General features: G+C 32.0%; 2 protein-coding genes across 2 annotated transcripts; one reads left to right on the top strand and one right to left on the bottom strand.

Annotated features, from left to right (window-relative positions):
* Positions 1-1,882: 1,882 nt before the first annotated feature.
* On the top strand, positions 1,883-6,517 carry LOC112803530 (uncharacterized). Its single transcript, XM_025847017.1, has 6 exons — positions 1,883-1,919; positions 2,477-2,589; positions 2,695-3,025; positions 5,297-5,483; positions 5,547-5,587; positions 5,688-6,517. Exons 1-6 carry the CDS (start codon positions 1,883-1,885, stop codon positions 6,515-6,517), a joined length of 1,539 nt encoding a protein of 512 aa, XP_025702802.1.
* Positions 6,518-13,369: 6,852 nt separating this feature from the next.
* On the bottom strand, positions 13,370-16,374 carry LOC112801546 (peroxisomal adenine nucleotide carrier 1). Its single transcript, XM_025844346.3, has 5 exons — positions 16,086-16,374; positions 14,888-15,119; positions 14,399-14,545; positions 14,146-14,291; positions 13,370-14,059 (listed from the first exon to the last, which is right to left on the bottom strand). Exons 1-5 carry the CDS (start codon positions 16,226-16,228, stop codon positions 13,780-13,782), a joined length of 948 nt encoding a protein of 315 aa, XP_025700131.1. The 5' UTR covers positions 16,229-16,374; the 3' UTR covers positions 13,370-13,779.
* Between the last annotated feature and the right edge of the window lie 4,495 nt (positions 16,375-20,869).

The following is a 20,869-nucleotide window of genomic DNA, read 5'->3' on the forward strand; positions in this document are numbered from 1 at the left end:
GATGATTGCGTGCCATTTTCTTTTGTATTTGGATGCCATGTCCTTTCAAGGTTTAACAAAACATGAATTCAGAGGTTAGATAAGACAACATCAAGTATTCACCATATTACAATTGTTCACTATAGTCCAATCATACTACAAAAGCTAAAATAAAGATCAAATTTGCATCACTAGTCACTCATGTCAGTCATTAGTTTTGGACAACGTGATGAACACCCTTCCAAACCAGCTTGTTTAGCACAACTTTATGAAACATCCAAACAAGACTAGATGCAAGACGCACAGAAACAATCAAGTAATTCAAAATGAAATCTAAACCAACATCTTACATGTGAAAAATAAATGCTAAAATTCAATGACAAGAAGAAACAGAACATGCAACCAGACACACCAGAGCAACGCAAAAGAAGATGCAGTTTAAGAAATCATCCTTTTGCGATGTATTATTTTCAACCTTAATGGTATCTCCAAGATCCATTGAATCAAGATGGATTTCAGCATCTAGTATCCATGATAAATAGTTATTTCCAGATATATCAAGAGCATTAAATTCAAGATGAAAGAGCTTCGACATAATGAAAATTTCTTACTTGAGTCTTCCTAACATTTGATCAGAGTCTCGTGCTGATAACGTGTTGTAAAATAATAACTAAGATATGGTAAATATAAAATAAAGAAGTAAAAGTACGTAGAAGACTCTTGTATTAATATTCACCACAATTAATATCTCAATATAATAGAAATTATTTTTATATATATTATCAATATATAGTAGCGTATATAAAAGAGAGAAGGGTGTATTAACAGCGTAAAAGCGAGAGAAGATTTTTGTTATTGATTGTGTGTGTCTTCTAAGGCTTTAGCCTCCTATTTATATATATGTATAACATATTTGGCTGAATTTTTTAAATATTGTGAAAAGGTGTGTGTTTTTCTTTAATATTTTTCTTTAGGTGAGTTTAACACTGCTATGGGAGAAAAAGAATTTTTTGTCAGAAGATACAAAAATGGTGGAGACGTTTTGTACGTGATTTAATTTTTTTAAATGAATAAAATCAAAATGGCACTACCGTTTTGTTAGAAATAAATAATTAAAAAAATGAGCAAAGTTGAAAACAGCGCTGCCGTTTTGTCCAGGGGGTAATTTTTTTTAATTTAAAAATAGAAAATAGTGGTGCCGTTTTATGCTGAAACAAATTTTACCGTTGAAAATTGTCAAAACGGTGGTGACGTTTAGTACAAGTATGAATAAAAAATATAAAATTAGCTATATAAGGTATGCTAGTGTTATGCGAGAAATACATTGAGTAGAGTAGAAAGTGAACAATACAAAGTTATTTGCCTTCAAATTTCCAGAGAGTTTAGAGCTCTTTCTTCTTTAGCAGTTGAAGTTGTTCTTACTTCTTTAGTTGCTGAAGTTGTTCTTCATTCTTTAGCAGTTGAAGTTGTTCTGCATTTGTTGAGTGAAATAAGTTGTGGGTAAATGTAACAAGTGTATAAAATGGAGAGTTATGTTAGTCTAAGAATATATTTCAATGGTTAGATTTTGTGTGATACACATGAGGGTGTGAATTTTTTGTGTGAGAATACATGTGTTATTGTTGTTCCACTTTCAATAACATGTGAAGGACTTAAGAGTGTACTCTGTCAGAGTGTAGGTCAGCAAGGCCTGAAGAGAGTGACCAATATTTTATATAGGCAGCCTGTGTTAGTATTTGGTGGTTTCGTTCAATTTCAAATAATTCATGTGGCTGATGAATCTAGTATAGAAGGAATATTTTCGACCTACCATCAAACTAGAGTACGAGCCTCACTTATCGAGTTATATATTGAGTTCGAAGAAATTGAAGATATTGATTTTTTAGAACCCAATATAGATTGGATGGGTTATAATACTGAAAGTGATGAAGAGTTTGAAGGTAATTATAAAGTTGTTGGTCTAACTGAAGATGTGGAAGAAGATGATATATCAGTTGAGGAGAATGTAGCAAATGTTGCTAATGCACTAGTGGATCAACATTCATCGGGAGAGCCATCGTTTATGCATACTTTGAATCTTGATGCCATGCATGTTCTAGAATTTTCTAATTATGTCAACAGAGATAATTTTATTATTATTGTTGTTGTTGTTGTTGTTAGGAATATTTGAATTATTATTATTATTATTATTATTGTTATTATTATTATTACTAATTATTATTAGTCTTTTTATGAAACGGAGGTTATAGAAATTATTATTATTATTATTATTATTATTATTATTATTATTATTATTATTATTATGCAACGGTTATTATTATTATTATGTGTTACAAGAATTATTTGAATTATTATTAGTATTGGTACGTTATTGTTATTATAATTAACACTAATTATTATAAATATTATTATTAGTATTATTATGTAACGGAGGTTATTGTTATTATTATTGTTGTTGTTGTTGTTGTTGTTATTATTATTATTATTATTCGTGCAGTTTCTGTTATTGTCGTAGACGGTGAATTCGTCGTTGGAATGGAGTTTAACTCTAGAAAAACTGTGATTGCAGCAGTTAAAGAGTATACCATTCAGAGGGACGTCGATTATAAGGTGTATGAATCTGAACCGACGACATTTTATGCTAAATGCGTACATTACGAAACAAGTTGTGATTGGCTTATCAGAGTTAGTCTTATAAAAAGACAGTATTGTTAGGTGATAAGGAGGTATAACAGTAATCACACGTGCATCAAATCTACCATCTCTCAAGATCATGCCAAACAGGACTCTGGTATAATTGCAGAAGCGATAAAATCATTGGTTGAAGCCGACCCATCTCTAAAGGTGAAATCTGTAATTGCTGAAGTGCAATCGAAGTTCAACTATACAATAAGTTATCGCAAAGTATGGTTGACCAAGCAAAAAGCAGTTGAGAAAATATTTGGTGGGTGGGAAGCTTCTTATGAAGCTTTGCTGACATGGTTTGAAGCAATGGTTGCAAAAGAACCATCAGCAGCTATTGAGTACGAAACTGCATATGCTTACTGTAGGCAAAATTGTGAATCATACTTTTCACAATTCGAACAACTCCTAGCAATGGCTCCAAAAACTTGGTGCACAATACTACGGTTCACAAATATTCTTCACAACTTCGCACAACTAACCAGCAAGTACACTGGATCGTCCAAGTAATAAGCCTTACGTGAGTAAGGGTCGATCCCATGGAGATTGTTGGTATGAAGCAAGCTATGGTCATCTTGTAAATCTCAGTCAGGCGGATTCTAATGGTTATAATGGTTTTCGAATATAAAGATAAATAAAGCATAAAAATAAAGATAGAGATACTTATGTAATTCATTGGTGGGAATTTCAAATAAGTGCATGAAGATACTGTGTTCCTTCTGAATCTCTGCTTTCCTACTGCTTTCATCCAATCATTCTTACTCCTTTCCATGGCAAGCTACATGTTGGGGGATCACCGTTGTCAATGGCTACCATCCGTCCTCTCAGTGAAAATGGTTCAGGTGCGCTGTCACCGCACGGCTAATCATCTGTCAGTTCTCGATCATGCAGGAATAGGATTTACTATCCTTTTGCGTCTGTCACCACGCCCTACAGTCGCGAGTTTGAAACTCGTCACAGTCAATCAATCCTTGAATCCTACTCGGAATACCACAGACAAGGTTTAGACTTTTCGGATTCTCAAGAATGCTGCCAATGGATTCTAGCTTATACCACGAAGATTCTAATTAAGGAATCCAAGAGATATTCATTCAAGCTTATTTGCATGTAGAACGAAAGTGGTTGTCAGGCACACGTTCATAAGTGAGAATGGTGATGAGCGTCACATAATCATCACATTCATCAGGTTCTTGGATGCGAATGGATATCTTAGAATAAGAATAACCGTTAATTGAATAGAAGAACAATAGTACTTTGCATTAATACTCGAGGTACAGTAGAGCTCCACACCTTAATCTTTGGTGTGTAGAAACTCCACCGTTGAAAATACATAAGAACAAGGTCCAGGCATGGCCGAATGGCCACCCTCCCTAAATGGCATATGACTTCAAAAATAGGGAAAAAAGAGACCCCTAGTACAATAGTAAAAAGTTTTATTTATACTAAACTAGCTATTAGGGTTACAGAGATAAGTAATTGATGTAGAAATCCACTTCCGGGGCCCACTTGGTGTGTGCTTGGGCTGAGCTTGAGCTTTACACGTGCAGAGGCTTCTCTTAGAGTTAAACGCCAAGTTGTAACGTATTTTTTGTGTTTAACTCTGGTTTGTGACGTGTTTCTGGCGTTTTACTCCAGAATGCAGCGTGGAACTGGCGTTAAACGCCAGTTTGCATCATCTAAACTCGAATAAAGTATAAACTATTATATCTTACTGGAAAGCCCTGGATGTCTACATTTTAACGCAGTTGAGGGCGCACCATTTGGAGTTTTGTAGCTCCAGAAAATTCATTTCAAGTGCAGGGAGGTCAGAATCCAACAGCATCTGTAGTCCTTTTTCAGTCTCCTATCAAATTTTTGCTCAGGTCCCTAAATCTCAGCCAGAAAATACCTGAAATCACAGAAAAATACACAAACTCATAGTAAAGTCCAGAAATATGAATTTTTCATAAAAACTAATAAAAACATCCCTAAAAGTAGCTAGATCCTACTAAAAACTACCTAAAAATAATGCGAAAAAGCGTATAAATTATCCGCTCATCACAACACCAAACTTAAATTGTTGCTTGTCCCCAAGCAACTGAAAATCAAATAGGATAAAAAGAAGAGAATATACTATAAATCTCAAAATATCAATGAATATTAATTCTAATTAGATGAGCGGGACTTGTAGCTTTTTGCTTCTGAACAGTTTTGGCATCTCACTTTATCCTTAGAAATTTAGAATGATTGGCATCCATAAGAACTCAGAGTTCAGATAGTGTTATTGATTCTCCTAGTTAAGTATGTTGATTCTTGAACACAGCTACTTTTATGAGTCTTGGTCGTGGCCCTAAGCACTTTGTTTTCCAGTATTACCACCGGATATATAAATGCCACAGACACATGACTGGGTGAACCTTTTCAAATTGTGACTCAGCTTTACTAAAGTCCCCAGTTAGAGGTGTCCAGAGCTCTTAAGCACACTCTTTTTGCTTTAGATCACGACTTTAACCACTCAGTCTCAAGCTTTTCACTTGGACCTTCATGCCACAAGCACATGGTTAGGGACAGCTTGATTTAGCCGCTTAGGCCTGGATTTTATTTCCTTGGGCCCTCATATCCATTGATGCTCAAAGCCTTGGATCCTTGGTTGTAGTATCACAATATGGAAATGGGAATATCGTGCCTCTTGCATTTGCCATCGTCAAAGGTGAGACTGCCGATGCTTGGCACTTTTTTCTTAGCCATCTAAGAATGCATGTACTTAATCGAGATGGTGTTGGTCTTATCTCTGATCGACACGAGTCCATTATCTCAGTTGTAGGTCGTAGTGATGGAGCATGGTAATACCCGAGGGCTATTCACATATTTTGCATTAGGCACATAGCTTCGAACTTCTTGAGAAGGTTCAAAGCGCCACAAATGCAAATGCTGATTGTCAACATAGGTAAATAAATTATTTACATTTTATGCAGTTTGTGGCCGATGGTGAAAAGTTAACAATAAACTGATGGTATTATTTGGATTCCGTTGTTCTCTTATGGCAGGCTATTCTAGAATAGTCCGTGAATTCAACATGCGTTACGATATATATTATGAACGGGTTGTGGCTTACAAGCAGTGGCTCGACAATATTCCTCGGTCGCAATATGCCTTGGCATATGATGAAGGACATCACTGGGGACACATGACCACTAACTTAGTGGAGTGCATTAACGGAGTTTTTAAAGGAGCACGTAATCTTCCTGTGACAGCCCTTGTCAAGGCAACTTTTTACAGACTTAATGCCTTGTTCACAAGGAAGAGGGTCGAGGCTGAGGCTCGTATAAGTGTAGGTCATCTATTCTTTGAGTATGCAACTGAGAAAATTCAGTCTAATCAAACGGCATCAGAAAATATGCAAGTTAATTTATTTGACAGGCAGAACAAGGTTTTTGAAGTACGGGAGATGCCTAGCGGTTTAGAGTTTGCAGTAAATCTGCGTCTAAGACATTGCGATTGTGTAGAGTTTCAGGTCGATCGAATTTCTTGTCACCATGTATTTGCTTGTTGTGTTAACCAGCGCCTAGATTGGAAGCAGTATGTGCATGAGGTATATACAATGGCAGAGATCCGAAAGGTGTACAGAACCCGATTCAGGCCACTAGAAAATCCAACAACATGGCCTGTGTATCAAGGATCACGACTAGTACCCAATCCTCACCTCAGGCGAGTGGCCAAAGGTCGTCCTAAAAAAATACGCTTATGGAATGAAATGGATGTGCGTGATTTACGTGGTCCTAGACATTGTAGACTTTGTGGTGGTGAGGGTCACAACCGAAGTAGATGCCCGCATCATGGAGGAGCTAGTGCTAGTAGTTCGGCTCCGAATGAATAGTTGTCATCTTGGCTGATTTTTTATTGTCCCCATTTATGTTATTTAATCTTGTATTTAGTTGTGTCCATTTAACTCACTTGCTCTTATTTTTAGTTGTATCCATGTAATTGATTTAATCTCCTTTTTAGTATTGTCCATTTAACTTGTTTAGGTGATATTCAGTTGAAGTTTGGTTCTTTCAAGTCACATTTCACACAATACTATAGTTAAACTCTCACATTTTAAAAAATATTTCGGACATAACCTCTTCTAAAAATGGACTTAACCACCCTTTAGGGTTCTTTCAATCTCAACAATTCATCAACCATGTTCACAACAATCTAAATCCTAGTGTGCACTATCATTAAACAATGGAATCTCTATATATGTATAATAAATATTAGTACAATGGTTCATTTAGAGAAAATTTTCTTCATGCTTCGTACCATTTTGGAACATCCTTTCTTTACCCTCTTTTTGATGGTTGACGGAGACCATCTAAAGGCACTTTTACGAGATGGGTCAATCCTAAGGTCATATCCCTTATCCTAGGCACCTGAATGATAACAAAAATTAGCCTTGGTCAATACTCATGTATCAATAATATGAATACCAACCCTAATTAAGAAACAATAGGGTGAATAGCAAACCTAAATCAACAAACAAAAACAATTTAACACAATACTATTACTATATCACTAAATAATGTGTCATAAACATAAATATCAATCCCATTCAATGCATAACAATCAAATTACATGCACCAGCTTCGTCAACCATTTCATCACTTGTACAAACCTCATCAACAGCATCGGGAACTAAACCATGCTGATCGACTTCATGCTCCCATGCACAAGTCTTGTCAAATACTTCCAGTGCACACTAATTCTAGAGTTGTCACTAAATAACGTTGTTCCAAATAGACACATTATGTGACATTTTACATAAATTTTCTTACTTACTGCGTCAGTCAAATGTTGGCGCCACTTTAGGGTGCAGAACCATACTAGCTTGACTCCGCTTCGTCTATGGTCGTTTGGGACAGGAGCAATACCAAATTGGGTCATGCACTCGTTCTTTAACCCACTTGTGTTGTGGTCAGTTGATCCAGTAACTGGCAAGCCGTGAGTTCGAAGTCCAAAAATCATGGCGACGTCCTCCAACGTAATCATGCACTCGCCGTGTGGAAGATGAAACGTGTGCGTCTCAGGCCGCCACCTTTCAACTAGTGTGTCTATAGTTGGACCGTGAGATATGATCCTTCCAATTTGAGATACATGATAGAATCCGCTCTCTCTGAGTTGTTCTTCCACCCTAGCATCATATAAGTCTATTTGGTGTAAGTGTCTAGTGTGCAAATTTCTTGAACCCTGAAAATAAAAATAATAACTAACCGTCAATAACCAGAACTAGTCAATATTACTAAATTAATACTCGGTTTAGTAACAAATATAACTAATAATTACTAAAAATCCAAATAATTTATTATTACTAATTGAATTATTAATTTTTAAGCATAACAGTATACACAAAAATTACTTACATATACAGGATGTTAAAGATATTCTGATATATGTTCATCAGTACGTGTGACGTTACGCTTTTCCATTTTTGTCTTTAACGCTACGCTAAAATAGTATAGAAAGAAATTACTTATATTTTTTTTACTGAAAACAATAATAATAATAACTCTTAATCTATTTACTAAACACAAATCCTAAGAATTACTAATTATCCGATCTAAATTTGTTTCCATTATTTTTCAATGTATATTGCAAAAATGCCTAAAATTACTAAACATACTAAAATTTAATAACAATGATTTTGTTTCCCAATAATTAATTAAAATAAAAAAACGTAACGATATATATATATATATATATATATATATATATATAATTCAATTTTATTATTAAAAACTTCACGCACTACACATAAATTAACTAAAAATTTAAATTAATAAAAACTGATACATTTAATATTTTATATAAAAAAATTTTAAAATAACCTATAGTCATTAAATAATAATCAAGGCTATATATTTTAGTTAAATTTTAACCTAAAAACCTAAATCACTAAAAAATTATATTCGAATTAAATAAAGAATTTTGTTTTAAAATCAATTATTTTAAATAAAAGTAAAATTGTTAAATTTTTTCTAATGAATTATTTAAAATATAACTAAAATTACTAAAAATGTCTATTTTTCAAAAAAAAGTAAAAATTAAAACAAAACTAAAATTCTAAAGCGGCCTGTTTGTCACATAAATTATATAAAATAAAACTAAAATTAATAAAAATTCTGTTTTTTAAAAAAATTAATTAAACAAAATTAAAATTAAAAAAATGTATACTAACATTCAACGAATAATACACACTAACGATAATTTATCAAAGCTAACAATTAATACTATTACTATAACTATAACAAAAAAATATATTTTTTAACTACTCCTAATCAACTAATAATTAATTTATTTATCTATGTAATCAAAAAATTATTTTAAAAATATTATATACTATTTTTTTTTTTACTTTTAGTTCAAAACAATAGGATTAACCCTAACTAACTACTAATAAAATGTTTAAAATACTAATCTTTTTCTATCTTTGACTGCTTGTTGCGGAAATGTGGGGCTGCCTTTTTTTATTGTGGGAATGTAGGGTAAGAAATTGGTAACTTCCAACTTCTTCAAACAGAATGAATAATGGAGACTATGGACTGAAGAAGAAAGAATGAAAGACGAATGGAGTTGGCGTTTTAATCAACGTGTGGGAAGAGAAAGGAATCTGCCACGTGTTGATCATGCACAACAAAATGTCGGTGACGTTTTCATCAACACGTCAGTGACGTTTTCCACAAAACGGTTTTGACATCTTTCTCGGAGCATCTGACAGCTCCTATAGCGCCGTTAAACTCTCCATTTCGATCATTCTGGTGGGTAACACCACCTTTAGCCCAATATTAAAAAAAAAGTTCTAACATTTACATTTTTAATTTTTTTAATACTTCTTTAATGTACTTTTTTCTTGAGAATATGAGTCGCTCATAATAAATAAACATCCATATCTTATTTTTATCACAATATATTTAATATTTTTTAATATTTTTAATTATTTTTAATTAGATTTTTCATATTATTATGCCATCATATGCCATTCTAAACACTTACATAATATGTAGGGTAGGATTATTTACTCACCGTGTCAAATGCCAATGCTCAATTGACGATGGGTTTATTAAATAGAGAAAATTTTATCTATGTCCTTTATAGTCAGTTTTGGTATTTGTGGGAGTGCGTGTGTTTTTTTCTTTTCTATTAATGTATATTAGTAACGTAAAATTAACTGGGTATTATCTATTTCTTTGTTTCTAGAAAAAAGATAAAAAAAATTTTACGTATACTGATATTTTAGTATAATTATTGATCTTAATTATAAAAAATATATATAATATATAATTAAGGTCAACGATTAAAATTTGTTAAAATATTAGTATATCGATATATTTAAAAAATTTTCAAAAAGATATAATCACATTAAATTAGAGTCAAATATGTTTAAAGAAATTGAAGAATTTGATAAATTTCATTGACAAATAAACCAAAAATGTAAAGAAAGGTATCAAGATTTAACTTTAGGCATGGCAAAAACGGGGCGGGTATCCGCGAGGATTTACCTGTCGGAGAGCGGATATGGGGGTGATTTTTATCTGCGAGGACAGGGACAGGGCCCGTATAATAAACGGGGCAGGGGCGGGGATAGAGGTCTCCGCCCCGTGAGGACCTGTTAAATCCCCGTTTGTATGAAAAGACAAAAATACCCCTAATATATATATATAACATGTAGGGATATGGAGTCCCCGTTACCCGTGGCGGGGATGGGGACTGGATATGGAGGCCGGGGACGAGGGCGGGGGGCATGTCCCCGCCCCCGTGGGTACCCGTTGCCATCCCTATTTAACTTGGATTTGTGTTTATAAATCAACCACCCAACTATTTAAGAATAATTCTTGCTAACAATGTTAAAGGAGCTATTTTTCTCCACGATATTTTTAGTTCGACAATCTAATGACTAATTTATTGTGAATCAATAATGGGTTACTGCATATACAATATTGAATTCAAATCTCAATATTTAATTAAGTGAACGAGTGAGTTAATTATTTGACCAACCCAAATTAATTTTAGAGAAGTTATGTTACTTTTGTTTTTTTTTTTTTTGGCCTTACACAACACACACTATCACTATTAGTACATGAGTTCTATGTTTTTCACTTAAGACTCAAACCCTAGTTCAACTCTCAGTGAAACAGGTAAGTCTGTCATTTATCCAAGTCTTAATTGTGGCTATATTGCCTTCTTATGTTTCTAATTGTAATCTCTTGGGCTTTTATTGCCCTTTCTCTTACTAAAGAAAAAAAAAAAAACACACCAAAGAAGCACAAATTTAAAGTCAAGTCAACCACATAGCACATTTTTGGTAACAAATTTAATTGACTCATCAAGATGTCTAGTTGCAAACTTGTAATGATCCATGTAAGATGAAGACGTTGCTTGTGTGCACTTATTTTTCATGATAATCTCATCTATCTTTACCTAATAAAGAGTGTCCTTAATGATAAGGAGACTTAGCTGTGCTTTTTTTTTTTGGTCGAACTTAGCTGTGTTTTGAGTAGTTCTCGCAGAAACAATCTTACGATATGTTTTGCTTAGGTGCTAATTAGCTACCGTCTATAAGCTACAAGCTAGCACATGAGCCTTTCATAGGCCCATTAACTATTTCATAAGAGTCTCGTTAGCCATTCAAATGTTTTTGACAATTAAGTTTAATTATGTTAGTCCAAATCCAATAAAACTCACTCACATAACATGTGCATAAAATTATGCTATTCTTCTTATTCATGTTTCTTTTTTGTATTTTTTCATGTGCCTCTTCCTTTTTTTATTGGTATTGATGTTGCGTTTTATTTTTGTTTCTTCTTCTTTTCTTTTTTCTCATGTGATATTGCGATATTTTTTATTTTTTTTGTTTTATTCTTTTTAAAAGAACAAAACAAAAAATTTATGAAAAAATGAAATAAGAATAAGAAAAAGATGAAAAAGAAAGAGAAGAAACAGGAAGATGAAGAGAAAAAGAAAGAGTTAAGCAAAATTTATCAGAACAATAATACCAAAATTTCTTAATAATAACACATAAATTTTTTCGTTTTGACACCAAAATTTTGCTTTAAAAATATAAAATTGTCATTTTTTTAATGCTGTATTTTTTTCTTTTTTTATTCTTCTTTTCTTTCTTATTTTTTCTTTTAGTAGATCTACTTATATTATATTTGAATGAACTTGTTTGTACTGTATTGCAATCTTATTTAGTTGAATAAATATAAGTTCTTTCTTTTTCGATTGATTTTGCAACATTATGTGTTTCTTCTTCTTTTTCTTTATTTGATTTTTTTTATTCTTGTTAAGAGTGTAAAACAAGAATTATGAGAAGAAAAAATAAAAAGGAGAAGATGAACAAGAAAAGAAGAAAATGATGATAATGAAGAAGAAGAAGAAGGAAGAGGAGGAGTTTTGAGTTATCATTAAGTAATTTCAGTGCATTCTGGATTCAATTTCAGTGCATTCTAGATTTAAATAAGGTGTACTTGGTTTGAGCTTGTTTTGAAATGAATTTGTATGTCGTCATCATTAAGAATTTCAATGCATTTTGATTTGAACTGTAATACGTATAAGAAAAAGACGATGATGATGACAATAATGATATTGATAATAATGATAATAAAGACGATGACGATGAAGATAGAGGAGAAGGAGGAGGAAAAAAAAAAGAGGAGAAGAAATTCAAATAAAAAAAGAGAAGGGGGAGGTGGTAGTGGTGGCGACAACAGGTGTGAAGAAGAAGAAAATGCAGCAGCAACATGAGTAAAAAAGAATGCGCACACATAAATTTAAAATCCGATAACAACTTAATTAGATATTTTACTTGGTCGTGGAGCTTTTCTCTTTTTACAAACGGTAAAGAAAGTGTGTTACAGACTTGCAATAAATTGTTGGGGCTTTCATAGGCCTCCATAGTATTGAACTATTGATACTAATGCTGCATGTCATTAATTCTGCTAGTGATGCATATATTACGTATCTAGCACTAATATTTTGCCAAAGGTGAAAGTACATGCAAGAAGAAATAGAAAGGAGACTGCGGATGATTGCGTACCATTTTCTTCTGTATTTAGATGCCATGTCCCTTCATGGTTGAACAAAACATGGATTCAGAGGCTAGATAAGACAACATCAAGTATTCACCATATTACAATTGTTCACTATAGTCCAATCATATTACAAAAGCTAAAATAAAGATCAAATTTGCATCACTAGTCACTCATGTCAGCCATTGGTTTTGGACAACATGATGAACACCCTTCCAAACCAGCTTGTTTAGCACAACTTTATGAAACATCCAAACAAGACTAGATACAAGACGCAGAGAAACAATCAAGTAATTCAAAATGAAATCTAAACCAACATCTTACATGTGAAAAATAAATGCTAAAATTCAATGACAAGAAGAAACAGAACATGCAACCAGACACACCAGAGGGACGCAAAAGAAGATGCAGTTTAAGAAATCATCCTAAGCAACCTAATTTTATTAACATAGCTCGATGAATTTCAGGAGAATGAGTGACAAACTGGAGAGTAGGAAAAGTTATCCATCTAAAATAAGAAACAGAAAGAAAGCATGAAAACAAAAGAAACTTACTAATGCAATATGTAGCTCCATTTGAGAGTGAAAGACTCACTCGAAAAAAAGGGGCATAGAACTATGGGTACTTAGTAACATACTAAAATGAAATCTATCACACTTGAAAACTAGGAAAACTTACTCAAAATTTATAAATAGGGAATAAATGTGAGTACATACACAAAAAAAGGGTGCTTATTTGTAAAACTCCTAAGCTACTCTTAACTAACACCCTTCTAATTCAAGGTTTCACAGCATATACATCAGCCAAACCCAAAACAAGAAATGAAACAAATCAATACTAACAACGCATTTATCTTGAAGAGTTTCTTCATTGCTTAACTCTATCAGTATTTCCTTAATTTCTTGGAGTAGTCATTCTATATCAAAACCTATGGAAAGAGGACCAACGAGAAGTCATAATTCATTTTCGATGCCTTAGCTTCAGAAAAATGACTCTTTCGGTAGACATTGCACCAACCGTAATCCACTATCCACAATGGATTGAAGCTCCTTCCTCCAATAACCACTATTATAACTTACAAGTTTTTTACCCTAGGGCTAGGGAGTAATAGAAACCTTCTAATTGCAAGTATAAGAACCCAAGTGGTGGCAGAAATCTTTTCCTTGATCATTAGGAGGAGTGCTGAGCTCAAAACGGTTTTTAAAATCTGAGCCTTCAATCCTTTGAAATATCCCAATATGCCCTCTGCTTTCCAAATTCCATAGAGTACTGCAGAGATTGTTTTCTGTTGTTTCTTAATCTCTTTTTTGGTGTTTGCTTCCTCTGAGTTTGCAGATTGAATGATGACTTTGCACCTATATGCAAAAACAAGAGCTCAGAACGGTCCTAGGAAACAAAGTTCACAAGCCAAACAAAAGTAGCAGTGAACAATTTTATACACCTGATGGCTGGATAAGTTAAACAGGTAGCCACACTCTTGGAAATTGCACCCAAAACAAACGCCATAAATGCAGAAAGGGATGCTTTATCATCTTTGTTTTGTTTATTCTTCAGTGCTCGTTGTTTCAGCTGGTCAAACACTGTATACTGAAGGATATGATAATTACACATTAAGCTATTTCTGTCTCAAGAGAGATTTCCAACTGAAATGTAACTTAACAGAAAGAACATGCACAGGCTACAGATTACTTTACCTGAATTGCAGGATTAGAGGTCAGTAACAAGGAAATGCTGAGGCCATCGAAAGCATCACTCCAGGTGCCTTCGGTAAGGGTGTGCAATAGCCCTTTAGACTTTCCAAAGTCACTTGTCTGCATCCTTGAAGAAGCTGTATCCAGGGGCTACATAGTCATCAATGAGATTCTCTTGTATTAAACTTAATAAGTTACCATATAAATCATGCAAAAACAGAAAATAATGTGTTATAGATTGTAACATATAATAGAGTAAACACCCATATAAGTATCACAAGCTTAATAGAATAACATGTTTTTTATTCCCCTGTAACAAAATGATGGAAACTATTTTATTCTAAAGTTGCATTAGATCCTCTCCTTTGGGTTCTATATACCTTGACACCCTAACCATAAAAGATTTGAATCACAACTTCATCATAGCTCAGACAGCAATACACACATACTAATAATTGGTATAGATACTTGGAAGAGTTAATGCTGCCTCACCTGAGTCACAACAGCTGTGCAAGCCCCAGCAGCAGCAGCAATTAGCAAGTTTGCTCTTGTTCCGATAGACTTGTATCCACTCTTTTCCAGATACAGTCTTTTAAAGTAGCTATAACCATAGAAGTAGACAAACTGTGAAATGAAGGACTGGAGATTCTTTGTTCCGAGGCCCTGGTAAAGCGAAAGCACCTGGCGATTTGCTATTGCCTCCAATAACACATCAGAGAGATTCCTGAAGAATTAAGAGCAAATTAAATGAAATTACAAGTATATTAAAAAAAAAAAAAACAAACATCCCACCAGATACATACATTATTTGTTAATTAACCCTGCATATTCAGCAAGAATACAAAAATTTGATCTTTATAACACAGTTTTCCTCAATTCAATCTCTCTACTAATTTTGTCACTTCATTTCTTAATGATTAATGTTGATCCAGATTGGTGCTTATATACATTCTAGAAGCTTAAATTTAAAATCAAGACTATGCAGACGACCAATTAATGTTTTTCAAAAAGCACACCCAGGGCCACTCTTTTTGTACTCCATCCCATTAGGGAAAACAACAACTACTAAACTGTCAATTTGGACAAAGTAACATGTTTAGATACATTATTTTTAACACACAACTTTGTACAAATTGACCCCTTTTTAAAGGAGGTAATATGAATTATGGGACATTTATATCAAAGCTCAAAAGCTCTACCTCTAATTCGGACCTTCTGTAATGCAAAAAGGGGCCAACATAAACGAAACTAGAATCATTCCAACAGTTTGAACGATAAAACTTGATCATATATAAAGTTGCACCTTTCATGTTCCCAAAGAAAGTACCATATATTCTTGAATAGGTACATGAGAAAAATGGGATACTAATACATAGCCAGAAATACATGAAACTAAAAAAGAAGGGCAATTATGCAGGTAGCTGGTCTCACAATAGATAAAAAACTATAACACAAATACTCAATATGAATCATAATAAAAAAAATGAATTGATTCGACGTTCTTCTCCGCATGATCAGTTCAGAGCGTTGAAGCACTGGATAAAATTCAACCGATATTAACAAGAGAATTGAGAATCGAGAACAAAGATTGAATTATGAATGAAAGGGATCAAAAGTGGGGGAATTATCGCAAAGATAATAATAATAATAATAAGAGAGAGAGAGAGAGATGGGGTAGTTGGATGTTTACTTGTATCTTTGGCGGCCATGGGAACGAGCCTCAGCTTGATACTTGGTCTTGCAGGTGTCGAGAGGGTAGAGGATGGTGGTGCTTAAGAGTGATCCAATGGCACCGGAAGTGGCCTCCGCCAGCGACTCCAGATCCACGTTCATCTTCTTCTTCTTCCTCTTCTTCTTCCCGGATCACAGAGAGATGAAAAGAAAACAAGGAGAGAGAAAAATGACAACTTGGTAGGTTGATATCATATTAATATTCACATCAATACAATATTAAATACTATATAGAACAGTAGTTGTCTAAGGATTTTTTTTCTTTTATTTAAATAAAATAAATATAGAATTTACCGGACATCAACAAAATTTATTATTTTTAATTAATATTTAATCAATTTAAAATATTATAAATTAAATTTTAAAATTTAAATTTAAAATTTTAAATTCTAATAATATAAAAGTTATATGTTAGTCCAAAATATTAACTTAAATCGATAAAATATATTGATCCTAATATTTTTTTTACGTATCAATTTTAGTAATTTAAATTGAATTTTGTTGAGTTAAGAAATTAACTAGATTAATTAATGATGATAAATATTAATTTATTGGGCAAATTAAATAATTAGTTTTGATTATTTTGGTTGAAGTGATGCAGGCCACAAATCAATTCAGTAGCCCAATTGGATAAAATTAGATCAAGGCTGATAGGCTGATAACAAAAGCATAAGCCCAAAAGAAAACAAAGAAAGGAACCAACGGGCCAAACAAATCAAACCCGATCCAAGACCCTGTTCATCAACCCAAGTTGATCCTACCAAACTTCTCATACAAGATTGAAGTTTTCACTCTCTTTTATTGCTTCGGTCAGCAACAAAACACAAAAAAGAGAGCTTCATCCTTCCTACTCATTTCATCAAAGAAGAAAGAAAGAGAAAGTTTAATCTCAAAGGCCTCATATTTGATGAAGTGAGCCCATATTCATAAACAAGCCCATTAGGTGATCCAAGTCTATTCCTTATCTAACTTAGTGGCTAACCAAGTAACCAAAACTCATTTGCATCTGAACTAATCCCTTCTCCACGGAACCAACTCTCTGTTCTCGTTCTTTTCTTCTCTCACCCACGCATGACAAGATGGCTATGCTAGGGTTCACATCCTAGAAGAAAAGGAGAGTTCTTGGTCGCAAGTTTGGTCTTTCGGATAATACACAAAAAGAAAAAGAGAGAGAAAGCTTCCTTTGCTGCTCATTTTATCAAAGAAGAAAGAAAGAGAAAGCTTAATCATAAAGTAAAGATCTAATCACCCACATCAATTCATATTAAACTGAGTCAGAAATTAAAAGGTGATTTATTTCCATTTGCATGCAACTTACTTTCTTCACTTTATCTCAAATCTTCTGCTTTACCATTTTTGGATAAATGAAAAAAATGTTCTCTGTTCTACACTGTTGTGCATCCACGGTCACAAGTGTATCTTGGGGACCAAGTTAGTTTTCAATGGCTGAGATAGGATTTTACCATTGGAAATATCTGTTTATGATGTCATGAGACTTTCGGTCAAGAAAGAATGTCAGACTCAAACTTTCAATTTGGGGATTAACTGGGAAAAAGGTGATGTGGTGTGTTGGTGAAGCTCAAGGCTCAAGGAGTTGACCTAGGAAGAAGAACCAAGCAACATGCAAGGAGATAAAAGAAGACTTTCTGCTCATTTAGAACTAAAGAGAGAAAAATCAGAGTTTGAGAATAGTGTTCTGCAAAGAAGTTTTTCTATTTGGATAATGCTTTCTTTCAAAGAAGCATTCGGCCAATACTGAAGAACTGTATCTGAGGTTTGCAAATCTGATTTTGCACATAGCTAAGAGGCTGTTGATGAAGTCAATCTCCTTCATGTTTTACAGATTGTGGTGTACTTTTCTATGTTTATCTTTTTGTAATTTCTTGTGAGAAAAGGCATAAGTGAGAAGCTCAAGTAAAAGCCATGAGTGGAAAAAGGTTGAGTGATACACTTGAGAGAAAAGTCTAGAGTTATTTTTTGATTTCTTTAGGTTAGTTAAGTGTCTTGTATCTTGTACCTGTAAGGTATCCCTTTCTTAGTTGGGTTAGCACTAAGAGTGAATAGTTGGGTGTTAGCATAGCCAATGTCAAGTTAGGTTAGAACTTGAGTGTGAAATTGGTGTATGTAATACTTTTAACTATAGTAGAAATTCCTCCATTGTTGTGGAGGAGACTGGACGTAGGTTGCATAGCACAAGGCAACCGAACCAAGATATATGCTGGTGTTAGCTTTTCTCTTCTCTACTGTGTTCTGTTTTCTGATATTCATGAGACAAAAATAAATTGTCTCATAAATTTTCACTACTGAGTACAAACAGAATCAGAATTAAAAGTTTGATTTAAAAAGGTCATAACAGCAATTTAAAAGAAAGGCATAGATTCAACCCCCTTCTCTAAGCCTATCACAATCTTTAAATTTAATTAAATAAAAAAATTAAAGTAAACTCATTTAATATAAATGATAACAAATTATACCTTTTGAATTGAGTTTATCTTAATTTTATAATCAATACGAAATTCCAAATCATATTATAAATACCAATTTTTTTTCTTTTTCATACTAATTAATATTTCGTTCTCCAAAATTACACATGTCTCATTCCATACTTCATAGTGCATGTTTGGGCGCTATTATTTTATTAAAAAAATCTTTTTTTATTTTTTAACGTATTTGACAAATTTCTAATAGTAAAAGTAAAAACACTAGTAAAATAAAAAAAAATATTTTTTTTTGAGAAGCTGTTATTTACATTTTTTTAAAAGATCTTTTTTCCTTTAAAAAAAAGATGTTTTCATGTAATAAATAAACAAAAAAGTACTTTTATATTGTTATACCAAAACCTAATTAGTCACCAAAAAAATACCCAAACATAATTAATAGATAAAAAGACCTTTTTACATGAGATATTCAAACATAATGTGTAATTTTCTTTATTTCTATCTATTTTGATAAATTATATATTTATTATTTTTAGATAAAAATAATCCTGGTATCTAACTATATTAACTTTGTTATTTTTTTCATTACTTAAAAGATTTACAATTTTTAAAAATAGTATATCAAAATTAATTCGTTTATAACAATATTATTTCAGTTGAGAAGATATTTTCTATGTAAATTATCAATCAATTATTTTAAATTTATTTAGTATTAATATATTTTAATTATTCTATAAAGTAATATATTTTATTAAAATTAGACACTTGATATAATAAGTAGACGACACATTCCAATTACATATATATGAGGAGAATGAAAATAAAATAAAAAGGAGGGTGGTCAATGGCTCCAAAGGAATACAACAATGAAAAGGAAAGGAAAACGAAAAGGAAAATATGGATTAAATGTTAGGGATTTTGGACCTATGCGGCTATGCCGCTATGCGTCTTACAAAGATGGTTGATAAAGCATGGGACGGCAGCACCTATATCGTTGTTTCTCGGAAATAGGAAAAGAAGAATAAGAATATACTTTCAACTCAATATTTTGGCTGTCAAGATATAAAGATTAATATTTTAATTATCTATTTTATACGACGGTTAATTTATAATAAATAATACCACATATAAAATTGAAATTTAAAGTATTGTGTCAATATTTTATATGAAAAAAATTTTGTTAAATACTTACTCAATATTATTAAAAAACATTTTTAATAATAATAATAATAATAATTTTGTTGCCGAAATGGAACAGCAACAAGCGAGCAAAGAAAACGTGGGTGCCGTGTTCATTCCTATTCCGTGTGCTGTGTGTATACAAGCAGCATATTCTAGACAATTTTCTTTTATTAGTTTGGTATTATTTGTCGTTTATAGTGACAATAGGTAGAATAAGAGAGAATTTAGATTCAAATATCTAATTTTAATTTTATTTATAAATTTATAATATGTCAATTTTAATTTTATTCGTTTTTAATTTGTAGATATTTAATTTTATTTGTGAATTATTAAAAAATATAATATTCAATAATTTCATGAGTTTTTATATTTATAATTTGATATTTATATATCAACAAAAAAATTTAATTTTTATATAAATAAAAGTGTTAAATTTTTAATTGAAAATTTTTATTTAGTGATTAAAGGTTTTTTATATAAATAAAAAATTTTTAGTTCGATACTCAATCACCTAATCTTACCCGTAACAATTTAAACTGATAACATTATCCAATTAAATTGGATCGAATTGAATATTCGCGAATAAAATTGTTATTGACACTCCAATTATTTATCTAAATTTAAGACTAGTTTTAAAAAAATTGATATTATAACTCTTATTTTAATAATATTATTTTTTATAAATTTATATAAATATATAATATAAAATATTATCTTGAAATGATATGTTTAAAAATAAGAATAATATTATATATATACAAAAATTTAACTACTAAAAATTAGTATATATATATATGTAAATTTATATTTTTTAATTAAACAATTAACTATTAAAATAGTAAAATTTGCCACTTAGTATAGGAGAATCCCAATTTCTTGTATTTATCCCTCTTTGAACACTAGCTTCTTTATCTAATCAATCTATCTTTGGAAAAAAAGTAGTTAAAATTATTCTAATAATAAAAAATATAATGAATTAATAATTAAATATATTTATAATAATATAATAAAATTTTTATAAGATACTCAATAAAAATTTTATGCACATATATTATTTATATTATATATTTATTGAACTGGATATATAACAGTGGGATACACATTAATTTTGATTTATTTAGTC

Source organism: Arachis hypogaea, chromosome 5 (genome assembly GCF_003086295.3).
Source record: "Arachis hypogaea cultivar Tifrunner chromosome 5, arahy.Tifrunner.gnm2.J5K5, whole genome shotgun sequence".
NCBI lineage: Eukaryota > Viridiplantae > Streptophyta > Magnoliopsida > Fabales > Fabaceae > Arachis > Arachis hypogaea.

Excerpts from the sequence above, each read along its gene's own strand:
- LOC112801546 (XM_025844346.3), bottom strand. The coding sequence starts at position 16,228 with ATGAACGTGGATCTGGAGTCGCTGGCGGAGGCCACTTCCGGTGCCATT. Across the intron at positions 15,120-16,085 it reads CATGGCCGCCAAAGATACAA|GAATCTCTCTGATGTGTTAT; the intron begins GTAAACATCCAA and ends TTAATTCTTCAG. Across the intron at positions 14,292-14,398 it reads CCTCTAATCCTGCAATTCAG|TATACAGTGTTTGACCAGCT; the intron begins GTAAAGTAATCT and ends CATATCCTTCAG.
- LOC112803530 (XM_025847017.1), top strand. The coding sequence starts at position 1,883 with ATGGGTTATAATACTGAAAGTGATGAAGAGTTTGAAG. Across the intron at positions 1,920-2,476 it reads AAGTGATGAAGAGTTTGAAG|TTTCTGTTATTGTCGTAGAC; the intron begins GTAATTATAAAG and ends TTATTCGTGCAG. Across the intron at positions 5,588-5,687 it reads AATGCTGATTGTCAACATAG|GCTATTCTAGAATAGTCCGT; the intron begins GTAAATAAATTA and ends CTCTTATGGCAG.